Here is a 20,609-nt window from a genome sequence, read left to right as displayed (position 1 = left end):
AATTGGGTCTTATGAGCAGGAGGTTTACTACATCAGGACAGAGACAATAGCCTAGGCCGGTGCAAGTTCTCTCAATGGGCAGGATCATTGTGTCTGCCCAGCCAGGCCCAGAAAAGCTGAGACAAAATATCGGATCTGCCTCCTGCAGGCCTGTGGTTACATGAGGATGGGCTGGACCAGAAAGTGAGAGCCAAGTTTGTCCACCCATTTCGGTGATTTAGCTGGCACAGCCGGATCAAGTGGTGGTGGGAGTTGGGAAACTACTGAAAGCTGTGTTGACGGGCTATGGTACAGGTGCATGCAGTGACAGCGGCAGTGACAGTGGCTGGCAGATTTTGTAGAGCAGACTGCCGGGGAGAGGGAGAGGCTCATGGTTGACATAATCAAGCCTTTCTGTCGAAGGCTTGAATCAGTCAAAAGACATTTAGGTTTTAATTTTATGAACAGCTTTCTTCCTGCCTTCAGGAGAATATTGCTATGTTGGTGTCTCAGAGCTAAACTATGAGTGAATTTCGGATTCACCATGATGTCAATGAGCTGCTCAGCCTGCTACGCATCCATGGTGGGGACGGGGCTGAGGTCTACATTGACCTGCTGCAGAAGAACCGGACTCCATATGTTACAACCACAGTCTCTGCCCACAGTGCCAAGGTGAGCACCTATTCCTGATACAGGACCATAGGGATTGGAGCCTGAAGGTGCAGCCATGGGTGTGGACACTTCATCCCACAGCATGGCTAGTGCTGGGCCAACAGCACCTGATGGGTGCTTCCTTTGAACCTGGCATTCGCTGTGCTCTGCTAGGCTTCTGGTTCTCAGGAATAACTCCATGTTACTTACTCCATTATATAGATGAATCAGTGGATGTCCAGAGAGAGAGAGTAGTCTTGAACTCTCACTTACACAGTCCTCTATTTCTCCTCCACAGTTTACATATATTAAGGAGGAGACTTAATGTATGTAAAAATTACTGGGTGGGAAAAGGAAAACTACTGATATTAATCATATTAATCACATTGAAATTTCTTTCAGTTTCTTTTTCTTTTTATCTCTTTTTTTTTTTCATTGCTGAATTTTTTTTTTTTTTTTTTAAGCTGAGGATCGAACCCAGGGCCTTGTGCTTGCTAGGCAAGCGCTATACCACTGAGCTAAATCCCCAACCCCTCTTTTTATCTTTCTTTGTGTAGCCTTGGCCTGTCTGAAACTCACTATGTACATATGTAAAACAGGCTGCCTTTGAACTCAGATCTATCTGGGATTAAAGGTGTGTGCCACACCACACCCGACTTCATAATTCAGTTATGCATCTTTAATAAAAGATACCTTTGAATTTGAAATTACGTCTAAAAATATAGGTGTTTTTAGACATAAAAACATAGACGCTACAGAGATAGCTCAGTGGTTACAAACACTTGCAGCAGCCAGGTGGTGGTGGTGCATGCCTTTAATCCCAGCACTTGGGAGGCAGAGGCAGGTGGATCTCTGTGAATCTGAGGCCAGCCTGGTCTACAGAGCGAGTTCTAGGACAGGCTGCAAAGCTACACAGAGGAACCCTGTCCTTGGGGGGAAAAAGACCATTTGTAGCTCTTGCAGAGGACCTGGTTCAGTTTCCAGTTCCCCAAATGGTAGCTCATAACAATATATAACTCTAGTTCCAGGGGCTCCAATGCCTTTTCCTGGTCTTCATGGGCACTGCATGCACATGGTGCATAGACATATATGTAAGCAAAACACTCAGACACATAAATAAAAGTAAATCTTTTGAAAGTTAAAATACAATAAAACAGACATTGTGAAATGTCACTTAAACAGTATAATGATGGCACCAGTACAGTCAGACGAATTGAGTGGAACCTAGCTCAGGAAGCACACACTCGTTTAATTTGTTGTCACATCATTAAACATTGCTGAGTGAAACATCCCTGAATTGGTACAGGCAGTAAGTTCAAGAGGCCACAAGTATGAAAGAATGCATGAACTTGTAGGAGAGTTGTGAGCGTTCCCAGGCCTGTGAAGCGTAAGATATGAGAAATCATAAAAGAAGGGTGACTGCTTTTGGTGGAGCATTGACATTCATTTCCTGTTTATTTCAGAGATGGCATTATTTAGCTCACCTATTTCAACTGTGATTTGTTTATTTTTTTTTATTAAGGTTTTTTTTTTTAAGTATTTGATTTGTTCCTATCATTAAATTACTTGTGCTTGTGATATGAGGTTAAAATTGCAGAATTTTCTCGTACTCCTGAGGACTTTTTAAAGAAATATGATGAACTGAAGTCTAAAAATACAAGGAACCTTGACCCACTGGTATACCTGCTATCGAAGCTCACAGAAGACAAAGAGGTAAGCTTCCTGCCTCATCTGCATCACCACACCTGCTTTGGAGACATTGAAAACACCCCCCAGTGTCTCTGCAGAGTCCTGGCTTGTGGTCCTCAAGGAGCCTGGGGTGCAGATTATACCTTACATGCATTTACTTCTGCATATCCTTGTCCTGCTTTCACTGATTGGCAGCTGTGCCTCCTGAAGGCAACACTTTGAAGGCATGTGTTTGGTGAAACATTAGCCTTTCCTGGCACCCAACGTGGCAAGAATTCATTAAAAAACCGCTTGCCTTGGCAGTGGGTCCGGCTTCCCGCCTGGGCGGGCCCGGCTCCCTAGCCTGGGCCTAGCCCCAGCCTACCCCGGGCCTAGCTCAGCTTAGGACTCAGGCCCAACCTGCCTTAGCTACAAGCGGTTACAGCCGCAGCTGGAGTTACTTGCTTAAAAAGCCGGTGCTACGAACAACTCAGGCCTGTGGGAGCTATCGCTAATTGCAGTAGCTACACGCAACCTGGCAGAGAGGAAGAACAGCAGAAGCAGTGAAGGGTAAGGTTTTCTGCTCTTGCTCTGACCTCGTGGTTTTTAACTCTGCAATCGGTTCTGTGTTTCTTATTTAACAAGCCGGTTACATCTACACTTTCCATACTGAAAGAATACCTGAGCTGGGTGGTGGTGGCACCTGCCTGTAATCCCAACACTCGGGAGGCAGAGGCAAGAGGATCTCTGTGAGTTCAAGGCCAACCTGGTCTACAAAGCGAGTTCCAGGATAGGCTCCAAAGCTACAGAGAAACCCTGTCTCGAAAGAACAACAACAACAAAAATAAACAAACAAACAAAAAAGAATACCTGTAAACTTAAAGGGAAGTGGTTGTATTGTTTATGGTTTCAGTCCCCATTATTTTTGGGCCCAAATTGAGGCAGAACCTCAGGGAGTAGCCTGGTAAGAGGCTTCAGAGCTGCTGACCTCATGGCGTGAAGAGTTCAGTTTGTATTATCAGTGAGTTAATCCATTGATAAGGTTAGAGTCTTTGTGATCCAATCCCATTTCAATACCATCACCAGCTGGAGACTGAGCCTTTAACATGTGAATCTTTTGGAAAGACAACCACCCCCCCCCCACCCCCCCCACCCCCCCCCCCCCCCCGAGATAGGGTTTCTCTGTGTAGTTTTGGTGCCTGACCTGGATCTTGCTCTATAGACCAGGCTGGCCTTGAACTCACAGAGATCCGCTTGGCTCTGCTTCCAAGTGCTGGGATTAAAGGTGTGTGCCACTGCTGCCCAGCTAGGAAGACATTTTTATATCCAAACCATAATAGTAAGTCATAATATAACTCAGGATGGGCACAGACCAGGAAACATGAAAGTAGTAGCATGAGGTGGCACATCTGCTTTTCTCTAATGCTGTGCTGGTCCCTACCTATTGCATGTGTCATATGTCAGTATGGAGCCAGTGAGTAGTGTGTTGAGCCCTACTCTCCATCAGCGCAGAGGTGTATACCAGGCTGTAGGACAGAAAGGGGAAGTGGTACTGCAGCCCAGATGTTGTAGGTAGAATGTAGAGGAAGATTTGTCCGTTGGGGGTGAAATTAGGGAATGACTATCAAAGAAGGCTGTAAGCTTTCGGTCCCCTGTTGTTTTGGTGATGTGACAGGTGGTAGAGCACAGCAAGCTTTTGTGGCCCAGTATGAATGTATGGTTTTATGTGGTTTCAGACACTGCAGTATTTGCAACAGAATGCAAAGGAAAGAGCTGAGCTTGCAGCTAATGCTGCCATCAGCAGCACCACCAGCTTCAACATCCCTGTTACAACCTCTAAGATGTCTACACAGGAGCTAGAAGAACTGAGGAAGCAGCTTGGCAGTGTGGCCACAGGCTCTACACTGCAGCAGGTACCAGATCTACCATGGTCTACAGCTCCACCCACTGCAGCAACACTGGCTGCTAGCTATGCAGATATTTCTATTCTTAGTAAAAAATAATGTGCCGTAAGTGAGGCTAAGGCTGGATTGTGTTCTGTAGTCATAATTCTGACCCATAAGAGTAAACAATGCAGTGAAGGTCTGACCAAGTCCACCTGCAGTGCATCTGAGCCAGAACCAGCTACGGTTCCCTACTGGAATATGTGACAATTTCTAACAAGGTAGTACTTTTTAAATTACCAGTTATTTCCTCTAGGTTATTTTTTTCCATGGTACTTGCTGCTGCTTGGATTTATTCTGCCTCTCACTGGGTTTTTTGTGAGTTTCCAGTGTCCTCTTATAGCCACCACATGCCTACCTTTGAGACCCTCAGACCTCTTTTCACAGCCCCAGCCTCCCTTCTGTGTGCTGAGCACAGAGGACACAGCAAAGTCTTTTAGGCATATCCCCATGCCAATTGTCACTTTGCCCCCATACCACTCACCCTGTGTGACCTACAATTGGTGCTTCCAAAAGTTGCCTAGCGTTCTTAGTCTCCCAGGAAGGCCAGTGCTCTGTGCATGGCCTAGAATCTAGCCTTTGTGGTGGGCTGTCTTCACATGGCAAGGATGTATGTCAGTTGCTGACTCCCGAGTCTTAACTCAGCAAGTGGTGTTAGACCTAGTCCCTGCTAAGAAAATCAGTTTAGACTTCCTGCCTTGTGTCCTGATCTGAAACAGCTCTGTGGTAAAATGCATGGTCCCCATAGCTGACGCCCTGACACCTATGGACTCCTTGATGGACAGAGAGAGACTTTCCGGGGCCTAGCTCTCTTGTTCCTAGACCCAGATATTGTGATGGGCAGATAGAAATATGTCTCCTTTTTAAGTAAGATCAAATGTCTGTGTTCTAAAACAATGGACTTTTTCTATTTCAAAAATGTGTTAATTTCCATAGATATCTTAGTTTTGTTTGCACTATGGTATATTTTTCTTTTTGTTTTTTAAAATGTCCTTACTAGTCTCTGGAACTTACAAGAAAGATGCTTCGAGACAAACAGAACAAAAAAAATTCAGGCCAGCCCCTCCCGGTCTTCCCAGCGTGGGTATATGAGAGGCCAACACTGGCTGGAGATTTCCTGATTGGTTCGGGCTTAAGCTCAGACACAGCTTTGCCTATAGGTATGTGATGGATATCTTTCTGACACCTGAGAATTTCTCCCTGCTTACATATGCTGCAGCAGGCTGAGAAATTATGGGTGTCACACTGAAGCCCAGAGGACTTGAAGTGGTTGTTCTGCATTCCTCCTGCCAGATCTTTGGGACTGTCAGAAGCTGGCCTCCCAGGCTGTGCACAGATGGGCTGGTACGAGGACCAGGAGGACACCTTTTTCTGAAGTGATTTGTGATTACCACAGATTCCATCAAATATTAGCACTGTGCTCACAAAGGCCTTCAAAGTTGTGTCTACTTAATAGCACTGGTGTTACAGGGCAGGTTCTTGGCAATCTGAGATGTGTGTGTTGGCATACCATGGGCTGCATGCAATCCTACAATGTTTTTTCAGATCGAAATATGAAATTTTGTGCACTGGCATAACATACATGTGGTATCTTGCCCCTTTGATGACAGCCCCAGTTCAAGAGGAACATGGAGTAGTGTGCCTTGCCACCGCTCATGAGTTCTGTGTGGTGTTGGTGCAGAGGTCTGCTGTCACCCTTAGAAATATCTTATAGGGCTGTTGGACAAATAACAGTGTTTTCTCCTGTCCCCAAGCAGACATATTCTGCTGAAAGTTAGTGGGAAGGTAGAGAAAGCTGGCTTGATGTCATGAACTTCTTGTTTGCAGTGTTGGTATTTACCTAATTGTCACCTGTCCCATCACCTGGTAGAGGTATCTTCTTCCTGTCTGCTTTCCTGTCTACACATGGACCCCTGTAGTCAGCATAGTCACTGTCCCTGGCAGAGCCTCAACCTTAGACCTTACCTTTCTGCAGACTGTGGGTTTAGCTGGTATTCTGCATATTTGTGTGTCCCTCAGGACTCATTCCTGTTGGATTTCACTCTCTTCAGCAATACTTAGCATCGTGAATCAACACTTCTCCAGTTGTCCCAGCTCTGTGCCCTTCCAGCTAGTTTTTCCAGTGAGCTCCTCTGTCTTCTCCCATTGCCTGTGCTCCTTGGGGTTTAGTCCTGGACCTGTCGCCTCCATCTCCCCTTCCAAATGGTGGGTAAACTTTATGTCACCTATTCCCACTCTGTTGCTGTACCTGCCACGTCCCCAGTGGTGTACTCACACCTACAGCTGTTGAACATTGAAATTCAATAAGTGTGTCCCAGGAACCAGTTTTCTGTTTCATTACCTTAATCCTGGTGGCTATGACATCATGCAGGGGCATGGATCTGATAACCTCATCTTCCTCCCCTTCCTGTAGTTCCTGTACATATAACTATAGGCATAACTAGAGCCCACTTTCAGTACAAGGCCTGAGTCTTGGGTAAGCCTGTCGTGACAACCCTGGATCCACCCACACACACACACAGAAACCCTGACAGTTTGACCAGGCCGGCCCCTTCTGGCCCTTTAGCTCCATTTTTCACTCAGGCCTCGCATACCAGTTGGATAAGCCAGGTCTACTACCTCAGGGTGTTTGCTCCTTCAGAGTGCAGCTGAAGATCTGGCAATACTTGCCCATTGTTCTTTGTCCTTCCTTGTCGCCCTTAATACGGTGTATGATGCTGGTTCAATTTTGTTTGGTATTTTTTCCCTCTTCAGGCATGTTGATAGGAGGACGGGGCTGGCACATGTGTTGATTAGAAGCAGAAGAGTATCTGCCAGACTCATGCTTAGCATGGAAGAGCTACTGGTAGTCCTTTGAGTAAGCATGGTGATTCACAGCATTTCAGTCATGACAGGAGTACTGGGGCACCACTTGCTCCCTGCTCTCACTGCTGAGGACTCATGCTGCCAGTGAACCAGGCATGGTAGGATGAGAAATAACCTCTACAGAGGGCCAGCTGTTCTTAGAGGATCCTGCCAAACACAGACAGACTGTCACCAGCCATGGAGATTAGCATTGTGGTTTTACTGGTCAAGAGAAAGCCAGTGGAGTAAAGTGAGCAATGGAACTTGGAATTCAAAGGCATGGATCTAAGCTAGATGTCATCTCGGAGCTGGAAGGCAGCTACACAGAGAGCCTTTTTGACATACAATATATTTTGATTATGTTTCCTCTCCCCAAACACTTTCCAGGTCCTCTCACCTCCCCACCCACCCAACTTTATGTTCTTTTTCTCACTTTTAAAACAAAATCAAAACAAGCAAAAGACCAATGAAACAAAAATAACAAAACAAAATGCCCATGAAATGACTCATGAAGTCAGTTTTGTGTTGTCCATCTAGTCCTGGGCATGGGGCCTGCCTTGTGGTTGATATAACCATTCCATTGGAGAAAATTCATTCTCCAGCAAATGTCAATTGCAAATTGCTTCTTGGCTAGGGGTGGGATTTTGTGTTCATTTCCCTCTCAGTGCTGGGAGCCTGTCTTGTTTCAATCTGTGCAGGTCTTGTGCATGCTGCCACAGTCTGTGAGTTCATATGTGCATCAGTCCTTTTGTGTCTTGGAGACACTCTTTAATTGGCGGCTTCTTTTTTTTGATTGGCTTCTTTTTAATGGTACTGATCTCTTCAGAAACCATGTCTACTTTAGCTACAATCCTACATGGGCTTTTCTGATCAAACTGCAATATTTTAAGCCTTCATGCTCTGTATTTTATTTTACTTATTTTTGACTCCCAATGGTCACTGTAAAACCCATCTAAAGGGCTGGGGATTTAGCTCAGTGGTAGAGCGCTTGCTTAGCAAGCACCAAGGCCCTGGGTGGAAAGGCTGTTCATCAGGAGTGTGTGGTGGAAAGTCTGTTCATTTTGTGGACAGGAAGCAGATTAAGGAAAGAGCTGGGCATCCTGTATAACCTTCAAAGATACACCCCCAGTGTCCTTCTTCCTATAACTAAGTACTGTGTCCTGAGATCTCCACACCTACCATTGGAGCTACCAACTGGAGATCAAACATTCAACACAACCTGTGGAGTATGTTCATATTCAGACCATACCATTTCCTTTTTCTATCCATCTGTGTCCAGGAGGTTACAGAGAATTTTGGTAAATAAGATTGTGGAGCCAGTGGCATGGGGAGCCTTAGTCTAGTGTTACCTCTGCCTTGCAGGTACACTGCCCTTGGCCTCCCAGGAATCAGCAGTGGTGGAAGATCTGCTCTATGTGCTTGTGGGTGTGGATGGCAGGTACATCACTGCTCAGCCCTTGGCTGGGAGGCAGAACCGTACCTTCCTTGTGGACCCCAATCTGGACCTGTCCATCCGGGAGCTGGTAAACAGAATCCTCCCTGTGGCTGCCAGCTACTCTACTGTAACCAGGTGGGTCCCTAGTATGTCCAGCCACCTCCCTAATGAAACAGGTCCTTCCCTGGCTTGTGATTCTCCCTCCTTCCTAACAAATTTTGAAGAGCCTGCGTGTCACCAATCCCTATCCTGACTCAGTTTAACTCTTATGGTTTTTTTTCAAGACAGGGTTTCTTTGTGTAGTTTTTGGTGCCTGTCCTGGATCTCACTCTGTAGACCAGGCTGGCCTCAAACTCACAGAGATCTGCCTGGCTCTGCCTCCCAAGTGCTGGGATTAAAGGCATGCGCCACCACCACCTGGCTCAGTTTAACTCTTAATGCCACAGATTCCTATTGCTATAAGTACTGGAGTGAGTAATTTGCTTCTTGGGTAAGAAGGGAACTTGGAATGGGCTCAACTTGTATTTGGAAATTTAGCTCTTCCCCAGGATGTTCCATGTATCTTTGCTGTAGGTTCATTGAGGAGAAGTCTTCATTCGAATATGGGCAGGTGAACCATGCCTTGGCTGCTGCCATGAGGACCCTGGTCAAGGAATACCTGATCCTGGTCACACAACTGGAACAGCTGCACAGGCAGGGCCTCCTGTCACTGCAGAAGCTCTGGTTCTACATCCAGCCAGCCATGCGTACCGTCGACATCCTTGCCTCTCTTGGTGCGGACTGCTGGTGGAGGTGCTGCAGGTGGAGGGCTCCTAAGGCAGTGCATGGCAGACCATTCTGGCTGTGGGTGGCCATTCATATTTCACTCTCTGGTGGCAGGGTGGTGAGGCAAAGCCCTTGCCACATCTTGTTTTAGTGAACTATGGAAGGAAAGCTCCAGAGTATTTTTCTTGTTTTTTGAGTCAGGCTCTCCTGTATTCTGGGTTGGTAGCAAACTCAACTGTGTAGTCCACATTGGCCTCTAATTTTCAGTCATCTTGCTTCAGCTTCCTGAGTGCTGAGATTTGGGTGTGTGCCACCATATCAGGCCGGGAGCTTTTCTGGATAGGCCTCACTAGCAACTGTAGCATTAGCATCTGAGCATGGTGTCTTGGTAGGGGTCCTGCCTGCCTGCCTGCCAGGGGTGCATGGACATCTGGGTAGTGAGCCACCCCTTTCTGCCCACAGCCACCTCAGTGGATAAAGGCGAGTGTGTGGGCGGGTCGACGCTGAGCCTTCTCCATGATAGGAGCTTCAACTACACAGGGGACAGCCAGGCACAAGAGCTTTGCCTCTATCTGACCAAGGCGGCCAGTGCACCCTACTTTGAGATCCTGGAGAAGTGGATCTACAGGGGCATCATTCATGACCCATACAGGTAGGACCTATGTGTGCCAGACACCTTTCACTTGGACTCTCCACTGTGTGGTAGCCTCTGAGAAGGGACATTCCAGATACAAGTCCTCAACACAGTAGTCATCTTGGAGCTGAGGGAGTGTGTCACTCCCTCAGCTGCCATTCAGTGGCTTCATCCTGTTGAATAAGGAACATTGGTGTCTAAATCTGGAGCCCATGTCCTTACGGCCTCTATGTGGTTGTGTGTGCCACTTGAGCAGGATGCCTGTGACTGTAAGCAAATGACTAGCTCACAGAGAACTCTCTTCTCTTGTGCTAGGCATGAAACCCAGGCCTTGCATGTATTCTACCACAGAGTGGGCCTTGTGTTTCTTTACTGAGGGGCCAAATTAAAGAATCCAGTGTGGTAAGGAATGCAGTTTCCATCTGACTACAGGCAAATGGTTCTTAACACTCTATGTAAAGAAAGGGTCTGGTTCTGTTGGTGACACACGCACCCACACACGCAGGAGAAATCATTCTGTGTCCATCCTTTGTCCATATTGGAAGAGTAAGGAAGAAGTCACCTAGCTTTGCCTCAAAGTAGACCCCTGCTCCCAAGTGAGGCTAGGGTTATCAACTCACAGTGCAGTGGTTGTGCATGCTGTTTCTGGAAGTATGTGGCCCCCTCAGAGTTGGCCAGCCTTGTCCTGGAGTGCCCTGAGACACTGTGTGACTTGCAGTGAGTTCATGGTGGAGGAGCATGAGCTGCGGAAGGAGAAGATCCAGGAGGACTACAATGACAAGTACTGGGACCAGCGCTACACTGTGCTGCCGCAGCAGATCCCATCCTTCCTGCAGAAGGTGGCGGGCAAGATCCTCAGCACAGGTGACTACTGCTTGGATCTCTCTCTACAGCCTTCCAGCCCCTCTGCCCCCTGATGAGGAAGCTGTCTGTCTTAAACATAGCTTTCTACCTGGGGTTTTAATATCTAAAACTCCATCATATAGCAGGAAAAGCCATGAGGAACTCACACCTCCCAGGCCAGCTGCATCTTTTAGTTTCTTTATTCAGGTTAGGGCCTGATGGAGATATTAGGCAAGTCCTCGAGGCCTTTGTCGTGTATGCTGTGCTCTCAGAGCTGAGCAGAGTCAGAAAGGACTAGGAGATGATTTAGCAACCTAACTCTCAAGGTTTTTCAAAATCCTTCCCGTGAAGTATAGTTCTGAAGAGCCATGCAAGTCACTATTGCACAATCTTTTCAGTGACAGGAAACAAATTCTACCTCATGTTTGGCCCACTACCTCATGTGTGACTGGTGTTACAGAGGTCCAGGACTAAGACACAACATGTACAATGATACTGAATCCACCTTCCTCTTTTTTCTCCAGGAAAATATCTAAATGTGGTCAGAGAATGTGGTCATGATGTCACCTGTCCTGTAGCCAAAGAGATCATCTACACACTCAAAGAGCGGGCATATGTGGAACAGATTGAGAAGGCATTCAACTATGCCAGCAAGGTGCTGCTGGACTTCCTCATGGAGGAGAAGGAGCTGGTGGCCCATCTGAGGTTGAACTTCACTTCCTATTCATATGGCTGAGAGTAGAACGTTCCTCTTAGCAACTTTTGTTTGATTGTTTGTTTGTTTGTTTCTGCACAGACCCCAGTGTGAGGTGGCAGGGTCTTAGTTCTCTATACTGTCCAAGCCAACAAGTCTCTCAGCTCCTTGCTGTCAGCCTCTCCCCTGCCATCCCTGAGCAGTAGTTCCATGTCCCACTGAGAGCTGCCAAGCCTCTACCTTATATGTTGAAGGCTGGGGTCAGGGTATGTGCTCAACAATTCCCCCCCCCCCCCCCCGCCCCCGGCACAGGTCCATCAAGCGCTACTTCCTGATGGACCAGGGGGACTTCTTCGTGCACTTCATGGACCTTACTGAGGAGGAGCTCAGGAAGCCAGTAGAGGACATAACACCCACACGCCTGGAGGCTCTGTTGGAGCTGGCCCTGCGAATGAGCACTGCCAACACTGACCCCTTCAAAGATGACCTCAAGGTGAGTGCAGTGTTAGCCATCATGTCACATGGCTTCTGAGACATTGGAGTGAGCAAATAACAGGGCCCAGTCAAGGTGTCCCACTGTGTGTTCACCCTTATTTCAGAGAACACTGGCTTGTAAGCATTTTGTTTGGCTTTGTGTCTGGTCTCACAAGGGACACCGGTGTGTACTTTTCTTGTGGGTTTGGTCCGCACCTGTGTCAGATAAGGTTCATCTCACCTCACAGAGTGTGTGGAGATGCATGCTTCCTCTTTGTGTTCTTAGGTTTGGGGAGTGGGTAAGTTACTTGAGTTCTGTACCTGGGCTCTTTTTTTCTGGGAGATACTGCATCAAGTCTCCATATCATGGTGGTCAAGGTCTTTCATAACTTCTGCTTCCAGAGTCTTTCTGGACACCTGTACATTTCTGTCACCATCAACAGGGTGTTGTGTTTGCTGTCATGCAGTGCAGAGAGCTCTTAGGGTGTAGGAAGCTGGCAGGAAGAGCTCCACTTGTCATCTCTGAGTCCAGTGGTTCGAGTCTTTTTTCTCCCTCGTGTAGGGAGAAAGCTTGTCAGTTCCATTGATGTTTGTAAGAACTCAATCTTGGTTTTAGTACTTTTCTCCCTTTCTATTCTTTGTTTCTGTTAACTTGTTTTTGTTAGCTTTGGACTTAGATTCTGTTCTTATTTTCTTGTGTTTTGAAGTTAGGCTATTTTAGCATGCTTTGTTTTCATTTGTTTCAAGAGATTCTGTAATTTCCTCATGATTCCTTCATTAGTGATTCATTTTGTTTAATTTCCACTTATTTGTTAATTTTCAGTGTTTCTCCTTTTCCTTAGGATTTTTTTGTTTTTTAAATTTTGTTTATTTTATATGTGTGGGTGTTTTGCCTGCATGTGTGTCTAGAAGAGAGCATCCAATCCCCTGGACCTGGAGTTACAGACAGTTGTGGGCCACCATGTGGGTGCTGGGAATTGAACCTGGGTCCTCTGGAAGAAGAGCCAGTGCTCTTAACCACTAAGCCATATTTCCAGCACCGTTACTTAGTTTTACTTCAGCTTGAAGAGCATGCTTTATGTAGTATCAGTAGTCAAGTGTCACGGTGTGTCTTGGGATTCCACATGGGTTCTTCCTCTGCTTTGCAGGTCTTGGATGGTTCTTAGTGCTGTCCAGGTGACTTGCTTCTATTACTGAGAGTGGGCCTCAGTCTCCATTGTTCTCATAGAGCTTCATTTTTCCTTGCAATTCTGCTTTTCTTCACTTCATATATTTCTGGATCTCTTGTTAGGTACAGGAATAATTTTATGGGGTACAGTCCTAGTGACAGTCTGTGGCCTGATCATCCAGGTGAACCACACAAGAGCCATCTCAGATGCTGGCCATGGGGCAAATGAGAGTCACGTGTCTGCTTACCTGATGTCCCCATCTGTGTTACTTTGACAAGCAGGATTAGAGTGGTCCACATTTTCATGACTGTTAGGAGATGGTGAGCACTTGATTTGTTCATGAGCTGTTTGTGTTTTTCTTCCTTTATTCTTTGTGTGTTGTCTTTTTCTTGTCTTTTATATTTTATTTATATTTATATGTTATTCATGTCTTACAGGAACCTGTGTCACACTGGCATGTGGTTGGCTCTTAATAAGTATTTTAATAATTAATGTTGTAGACAGTACTGTTTGTCCATAATAATAACTGTCATTATTACTCACCGAGAATGCTTCATCTTCACAGGTAAAATAAAAAGTCTTCACTCCTAAGATTTATTCAGTTTCCACTATGGTTTCTCATTTATAACAACAACATCAAAAACATTTAAAATGTTATTTTAGGCCTGGAGAGATGGTTCAGTGATTTGGATTTATCTTAGGTTTCTATTGCTATGATAAACACCATGACCAAAAGCAACTTGCAGGGACAGGTTTATTTCAGCTTATAGTTCTACATCACACTCCATCACTGAGGGAAGTCAGAGCAGGAATTCAAACAAAGAGGACCCTGAAGGCAGGTGCTGATGCAGAGGTCAGAGAGGAATGCTGCTTACTGCCTTGCACTTCATGGCTTACACAGCACTCACTGAACAGCCTGTTTCTTTAGTTCCGGTGGATCTGGTGCCTTCTTCTCGCCTTCACAGGCACTAGATGTTCACATGTTATACATACACACATACACATAGAGATACTCACATATACACAAAAAGTGCTTAAAAAGGAAGCTTCCTGTATTTCCTCTTCCTCTTGGTAGGTGTTTTGATTTAATTTTTACTGTGTGGTGCTATAGACAGAACCTAGGACCTCACACATGGCAGGTGAGTGCTCACCAGTGTACTACATATATCCCAACCTAACTTTTCTTTTGGAGACAGGGTCTCAGCATAGCCCTGTCTTGGGATTTTCTATGTAGTCCAGGATATCATTGAAGTCACAGAGATCTGTCTGTCTCTGCCTCCCAAGTGCTGAGATTAAAGACATGGGCCTCTGTCCCTGGATCTAACCTAACTTATTAATTAAGGATTATCAGTAGGTGGTTAACTTCTAATAGTATTTAAGAAACTGCTTGCGTTTCCAACTCCATTCAGGGGTAAGTAAAGGTTAAGACAATTTGTATGCATCAGTCCTTTTCTTTTTTCCCCAAGATTGACCTGATGCCTCATGACCTCATCACTCAGCTTTTGCGGGTTCTGGCCATCGAGACCAAGCAGGAGAAGGCAATGACTCATGCTGACCCCACGGAGCTCACACTGAGTGGTCTGGAGGCCTTCTCCTTTGACTACATGGTCAAGTGGCCCTTGTCCCTGATTATCAATAGGTAAGGTCTTCGTGACCCAGGCCTATTGTGGTCAAGCAAGTGCATACCACTGAGCTGTACCCCGTCTGACCTAACTTTTTAGTTAAGGCTTTACAGTTGATATTTAACCTCTAATAGTATTTAAGAAACTTAGTTGCTTTTCCAGCTCAGTACAGGCTTGGGTAGGAGTCAGAACTGCCTGCTTGTGCAGCCTCATGCTGCAGGATGCTGGATTGTTCTTGCTGTCTGTTGGTGCCAGCCTGCAGACAGTCAGAAGCACAGACTGCCTTGCCCAGGTTCCTAACATGCCCCTCTTTGCAGGAAGGCGCTCACCCGCTACCAGATGCTCTTCCGGCACATGTTCTACTGCAAGCACGTGGAGCGGCAGCTCTGCAGTGTCTGGATCAGCAACAAGACTGCCAAGCAGTACGCGCTACACTCTGCCAAGTGGTGTGTCCTGTTTTGCCCTCCATGTCACTCTAAGAATGGCTCTGCTTTTTAGGTCTTGGAAAACTTTGTTTGAAAGTCACTTGTAGCTTACCTGTTTTCCTGACTTTCCCACTAGCTACATACTCACTGTCTACATCCTCATAGACTTGACTTCAGGCTCTGTCTGCATCACACAAGCCCATCCCTGCATTCCCTCTTCTTGAGTACATAGAGTAACAAGTGCTGGGAAGTGCTCTGGTAACCAACCTTTTGTACACTAGTGTGTGGAGCTAGCTAATGTTGGAAGGAAAGTTAAGGATAAGATTTCTTTTGGTTTTTCGAGCCAGGGTTTCTCTGTGTAGATTTGGTGCCTGTCCTGGATCTCACTCTATAGACCAGGCTGGCCTTGAACTCACAGAGATCTGCCTGGCTCTCAAAATTTCTTAAGAATTTGCCTGAGGCCACACCATGGTGGCACATGCCTTTAATCTAACCAACACTCAGGAGGCAGAGGCAAATGGATCTCTCTGAGTTTGAGGCCAGCCTGGTCTACAAAGGAAGTTCAGGAGAGCCAGAAATACATAGAGAAACCCTGTCTTCAAAAAGAAAAAAAGAAAAAAAAAAAAAAAAAGAATTTGCCTCAGGATGATGGACAGTAGTGGCACACACCTTTAGTCCCAGCACCAGGGAGGCAGAGGTAGGTGGATCTCTGAGTTCAAGGCCAGCCTGGTCTACAGAGTGAGTTTCAGGACAACCAGAGCTACACAGAGAAACCCTATATTGGAAAAACAAAACAAAAAAACCCAGAATTTGCCTCAAGAAGCTGGAGCAGTGGCTCAGGGGTTAAGAGTGTATAATGCTCTTACAGAGGACCAGAGTTCTGTTCCCAGCACCCATATTGGGACAGCCCTGTAACTCCAGCTCCAAGATCCTCTTCTGGGCTCTGTGGGCATTTGCACTCATGTGGGGATACCACATACATAACACATATATACATAATTAAAAAGAAGTCTGGAAAAAAAAAGAAACCATCCTGGAAAAACAAGTGTGTGGAGCCAGCCATGGTGGTAGTTTTTGGTATTATACCACCTATCTGATGTCTTAGCTACTTTTCTTCTGCTATGATCAAACACCATGACCAAAACAATTTATGAAAGAGTCTATTTTGGGCTTATGGTTCCAAAAGGGTAAGAGTCCCCCACCACTATGGTGGGGAGCATGGCAGCAAGCAGGCAGAAATGGCAGCTGGTACAATAGCTAAGTACTCATAGCTTGAATTGAAAGCAGGAGACCATGAGAGGTCTCTAATGGTACTAGTCTTTTGAAATCTCAAAGACAACCCCCCAGTAACATACTTCCAACAAGGCTGCACATCCTAAGCCTCCATACACAGCCACCAACTTAGAACATGTCATCCAAACCTCCACACCTGCTCTGAGTGTCTTAGTTAGCTATAGATCCTGCTCTGTCTCCATGGTATGGCTAGTTGCACTGTCTTTTCAGGATGCAGGGGAGTAAGAGTTGTGCTGAGTAGGATATTTACTTGATATCCCAATGAAGCCAGAAATGAGTGTCCTCAGACTTTAGCACTGAGGCATCTTCCATGTTAATGTCCTTTGTTCCTGTGTCTGAACTCTGAGCACATGAGAGCTAGGGTCATGAGAGTGAGTCTCCTCTGCAGTTGGGGGCAGGAGCCATCACTATGTATTGTATGTACTTTGTGATGATGCTGCGGTTCCTCCTCAGTAACTGTGGTTTATGCACTCAGGTTTGCTGGTGCTTTCACTTTGCGGCAGCGGATGCTCAACTTTGTCCAGAATATTCAGTACTATATGATGTTTGAAGTGATGGAACCGACCTGGCACATCCTTGAAAAAAACCTGAAATCTGTGAGTTTCTCTTCTACAGAAATATACGTAGCATCTGAAAGGCTCTTTCCCAGCCAAAGTCCATTTTATAGCGCCATCATGTGCTAGCCAGGTGTCATGGCGGCCACAAAAATGTCCGCAGTCTCACATCTGCTTGCTTCCTTCTCATGTGCAGATAGGGCTTCCTTCCAACATGGGGCATGAGAGAGGAGACAGAGAAAGAAGGGATAGAGACAAGTAGTTTCTAAGAGGTCACAGACCTACTGAGACAATAGAAATGTACAAGCAGTAGTGTACCAAGCAGAACTGAAAACTACATGCACAGTATCTTCAGGGAAGTCTCAGGCCTTTGTTTGCAGGCTTCCAACATTGATGATGTCCTTGGCCACCACACAAGTTTCCTTGACAACTGCCTGAAGGACTGCATGCTGACCAACCCTGAGCTGCTGAAGGTTTTCTCCAAGCTCATGTCTGTGTGCGTCATGTTTACCAATTGTATGCAGGTGAGGACAAGGAGGCAACATGGGAATGTTTAATGTCTAGGCTGTTGCCGAATTCTGCTCTGTCCCACAACTTTTGCCCTTGCAGAGCTCCTGGTCTTTATGGCCAATCCATCCCATTCTGGCTATGAAGCTTTCTAGGGGCCCTGCCTTATTTCTTGAAGTATCCCTGGTACTGGTCTCTGTCTTAGGCTTCTTCTGAATGCCTTTGCATTTCATTTGTCAAAGTGAGTATTAAGTTTGGTCAAACTTGTCACAAGCAGTTGTCCAAAATAATGCCAAAAATATCAGATGACAGAAGAGTAGCCTGGTCTCTGGGCTGGAGGACACTTGGAGCCAGGTGCTTTTCAGGCAGCACTTTGGAACAGACAGGAGGTAGAGATGTAGGTGTTGATGCGTTATAGAGGAGACAAGGCTGTGAAGCCCGATCCTTAGATGTTTAGGGCCCATGTTAATTCCCATATAAGAAAACATGAAACAACTATGATTTTATGAAAATTAATTGATAATCATTGAGAAATGTAGACTTGCAAATGCTGAGAACTAACATCCTGTCTACAGCTTTGTGTCCCTGTGTCTCTGGGTTGGGTAGTGTGTACCTTTAGATACCCACTGTCTCCTATGGAGCACCGTATCTGGAACTAAACATAACCTTTCCTCGTGGCCCACCCTTAGAAATTTACACAGAGCATGAAACTGGACAGTGAGCTAGGCCGGCTGACACTGGAGCAGGGTAGTGTGCAGGGGCCACCCACAGAGACTGAACGGATTGAAGATCGCCCCCGGAAAGAGCCTACCAGGAAGGTATGTGGCTTTGGAGTTTGTCCAGAAAGACCCTCTTCCTAGTCAGCTGTGACAGTATTATCACTGTAAACTTAAGAAAAGAAAACCTTAAAGAAGACCAATATAAAGCCGGGTGTGGTAGCATATACCTGGAATCCCAGCACTTAGAAAGTGGAGACAGGAGGACCACTTGTTCAGAACCAGCTTCAGCTCCATAACTAGTTTGAGACCAGACCTGTCTCAAAAACAAAACAGTCAAACAAACAAACAAAAAAAGAAAACACATAACCATTTATCGTCCTTTCCTGGCTGTCACCCATGTGATGGGGAAAAACAGGTCCTGCAGTTAGGTTGGAAACACATCCACTAGAGTCTTTCCTCTTCTCAACACTGAGCCTCTAGACATCTGGACTCCAGGGTGTGGCAAAGCCGTCTATACAACGGTATTGTGTGGAGTAGGCCTGGCTGTCCTAGAGCTCAGAGCTTTGCTTGGCTGCAATCAGTGTTTAGTGCATATTCTGATTAGAACAGTCAGCTGATGCAGATGACCTATGCAGCCTTTAGGATTTGTGGTCACGTGTTAGCAAATGGGAGATGGTCTAGGAGCATGTGAGGGTCAGAAGCCATGGACAATAGGAAATAAGGTCTATCCTCCTTGCAACTTAATGGCCACGAGTAAGCACACTAGTTCTGAAATCAGACCTACAGAGAGCACATAGTACCTCGCTGTTGGTTCTTGATACTGAGACTGGAGAAGCCCCAGTGTGCTGGGCCTGCTACCCTAAGTGTTTCTCCATTTGCTGTGTTCTGATGCCCCAACTTCCCATCTTTTATAACATAGAAGCATCACAACTTTTCATCAAAAAACTAGGGAGGCTGAGTATGATTGTATATACCTGCAATCCCAACATTGGAAGGTAGAGGCAGGAGGATCAGGCATTCAAGGTGAGTTCAAGGCCAGCCTGGACAACATGAGATTGTCTCCAAAAAAGAGACCCAGAAGTGGTGGCACATGCCTGTAATCCCTGCACTCAGGAGGCTGTGGTAGGGGAATTACAAGCCACGATGAGCTATGGTAGCAACAGTCTGTCTCAAAACTAAAAAAACAAAGAAACAAAAAGGGGAAGAACATCTTTGTAGCTTGCTGAGAGGCTGAGTACCTACCTGGTAACCACTACTGAGCTTCCTGCGGCTTGTTTCCAGCACCTGTCCGAGCATGTGGATACTCCTCAGCTGGCCCCTGGTTTGGAGGCCACCATCAATAACTTTGACAAAAACTTTTCTGCCCATCTTCTTGATTTGCTGGCCCGATTAAGTGTCTACAGCACCAGTGACTGTGAACATGGCATGGCCAGCGTCATCTCCAGGTAAGTAACACCTGACTTTGAAGCCTAGCTCTGCCATCTGCTTTTACTGTAGCCCTTGCTCCCCATAGCCCCCAGCAGCAGGCACCCCAATCCGGGCAAAGGCCAAAGAAGGAAGAGGGGCCAGCTGTGAATACTCTAGTGAGGGGATGTTTGCTTATCATTGGGATAGGAAGGGTCTCTGACTTCATCCAGGAATTGGGTATCATCCCTCAATTGCCCTTTGAAAAGTGCTAGTTTGGACATTGGGACCATCTAGCACCCTGTGCCACCCTATAATACCCTAGTTTCTAGGGTCAACACTAGCACTGAAAGTCATTGCCAGGCTTCCAAAGCCTGGGGTAGCCTCAGACTCCCATTGCCAGGAGATGCTGGGTGATGGGACCCCTAACCCATGGTGTTCAGTAGAGTCCACCAGGGTTGAGACTTGCTAGTGTACCCATGTACTGGCAGATAGAGCATGCCCCTCCCTCTGCCTGGAAGAGGCCCTGGGTTGTGTCTCACTGACCTTTACATGATTGGGAGAAGTGGGGTTGCCACATGGACAACCCATGGCAGATCCTGTGTATCTTCTCAGCTTAGGCTGGACTCTGCTCTATCCTAGAGTTTCCCTAACTCTCCTTTCTATCCCCTAAAGGCTGGATTTCAATGGTTTCTATGCTGAACGCCTGGAACGTCTGTCTGCAGAGAGGAGTCAGAAGGCTGCCCCCCAAGTGCCTGTCCCAAGGGGGCCCCCAGCACCAACACCCAGGGTGGCCATCCCTGCACAATGAGCTCACTTTTTAAATGTCTTCCTGGAACGTGGGTGTTGTGTGTTATTACTGTTTAAATGTGGTTTCGCCGGGCAGTGGTGGTGCACACCTTTAATCCCAGCACTCGGCAGGTGGATCTTTGTGAGTTCAAGGCCAGCCTGGTCTACAGAGCGAGATCCAGGAAAGGCGTAAAGCT

General features: G+C 46.4%; 1 protein-coding gene across 4 annotated transcripts in view; it reads left to right on the top strand.

Annotated features, from left to right (window-relative positions):
• Nucleotides 1–20,465, top strand: part of Tubgcp2 (tubulin gamma complex associated protein 2) — a 24,918-nt gene extending 4,453 nt beyond the window's left edge. For 2 of the 4 annotated variants that reach the window (XM_036198193.1, XM_036198201.1), the window contains 17 exons: nt 466–651; nt 2,215–2,343; nt 4,035–4,211; nt 5,242–5,401; nt 8,448–8,655; nt 9,094–9,293; nt 9,748–9,937; nt 10,638–10,783; nt 11,287–11,467; nt 11,769–11,949; nt 14,566–14,738; nt 15,039–15,167; nt 16,915–17,035; nt 17,374–17,517; nt 18,190–18,318; nt 19,501–19,664; nt 20,299–20,465. In XM_036198193.1, coding sequence (XP_036054086.1) covers nt 502–651; nt 2,215–2,343; nt 4,035–4,211; nt 5,242–5,401; nt 8,448–8,655; nt 9,094–9,293; nt 9,748–9,937; nt 10,638–10,783; nt 11,287–11,467; nt 11,769–11,949; nt 14,566–14,738; nt 15,039–15,167; nt 16,915–17,035; nt 17,374–17,517; nt 18,190–18,318; nt 19,501–19,664; nt 20,299–20,434 — 2,718 coding nt within the window. In that variant the 5' untranslated portion in view covers nt 466–501 and the 3' untranslated portion in view covers nt 20,435–20,465. Of the gene's footprint in view, nt 1–447; nt 652–2,214; nt 2,344–4,034; nt 4,212–5,241; nt 5,402–8,447; nt 8,656–9,093; nt 9,294–9,747; nt 9,938–10,637; nt 10,784–11,286; nt 11,468–11,768; nt 11,950–14,565; nt 14,739–15,038; nt 15,168–16,914; nt 17,036–17,373; nt 17,518–18,189; nt 18,319–19,500; nt 19,665–20,298 lie in introns of all 4 variants that reach the window. The other 2 variants (XM_036198208.1, XM_036198215.1) reach the window with 2 other exon arrangements.
• The last annotated feature ends 144 nt before the right edge of the window (nt 20,466–20,609 follow it).

The sequence above is a fragment of the Onychomys torridus genome, chromosome 1 (genome assembly GCF_903995425.1).
Source record: "Onychomys torridus chromosome 1, mOncTor1.1, whole genome shotgun sequence".
Classification (NCBI taxonomy): domain Eukaryota; kingdom Metazoa; phylum Chordata; class Mammalia; order Rodentia; family Cricetidae; genus Onychomys; species Onychomys torridus.
Note: the sequence above shows the minus strand (reverse complement) of the source record. Positions and strands in the feature narration are given on the sequence as shown.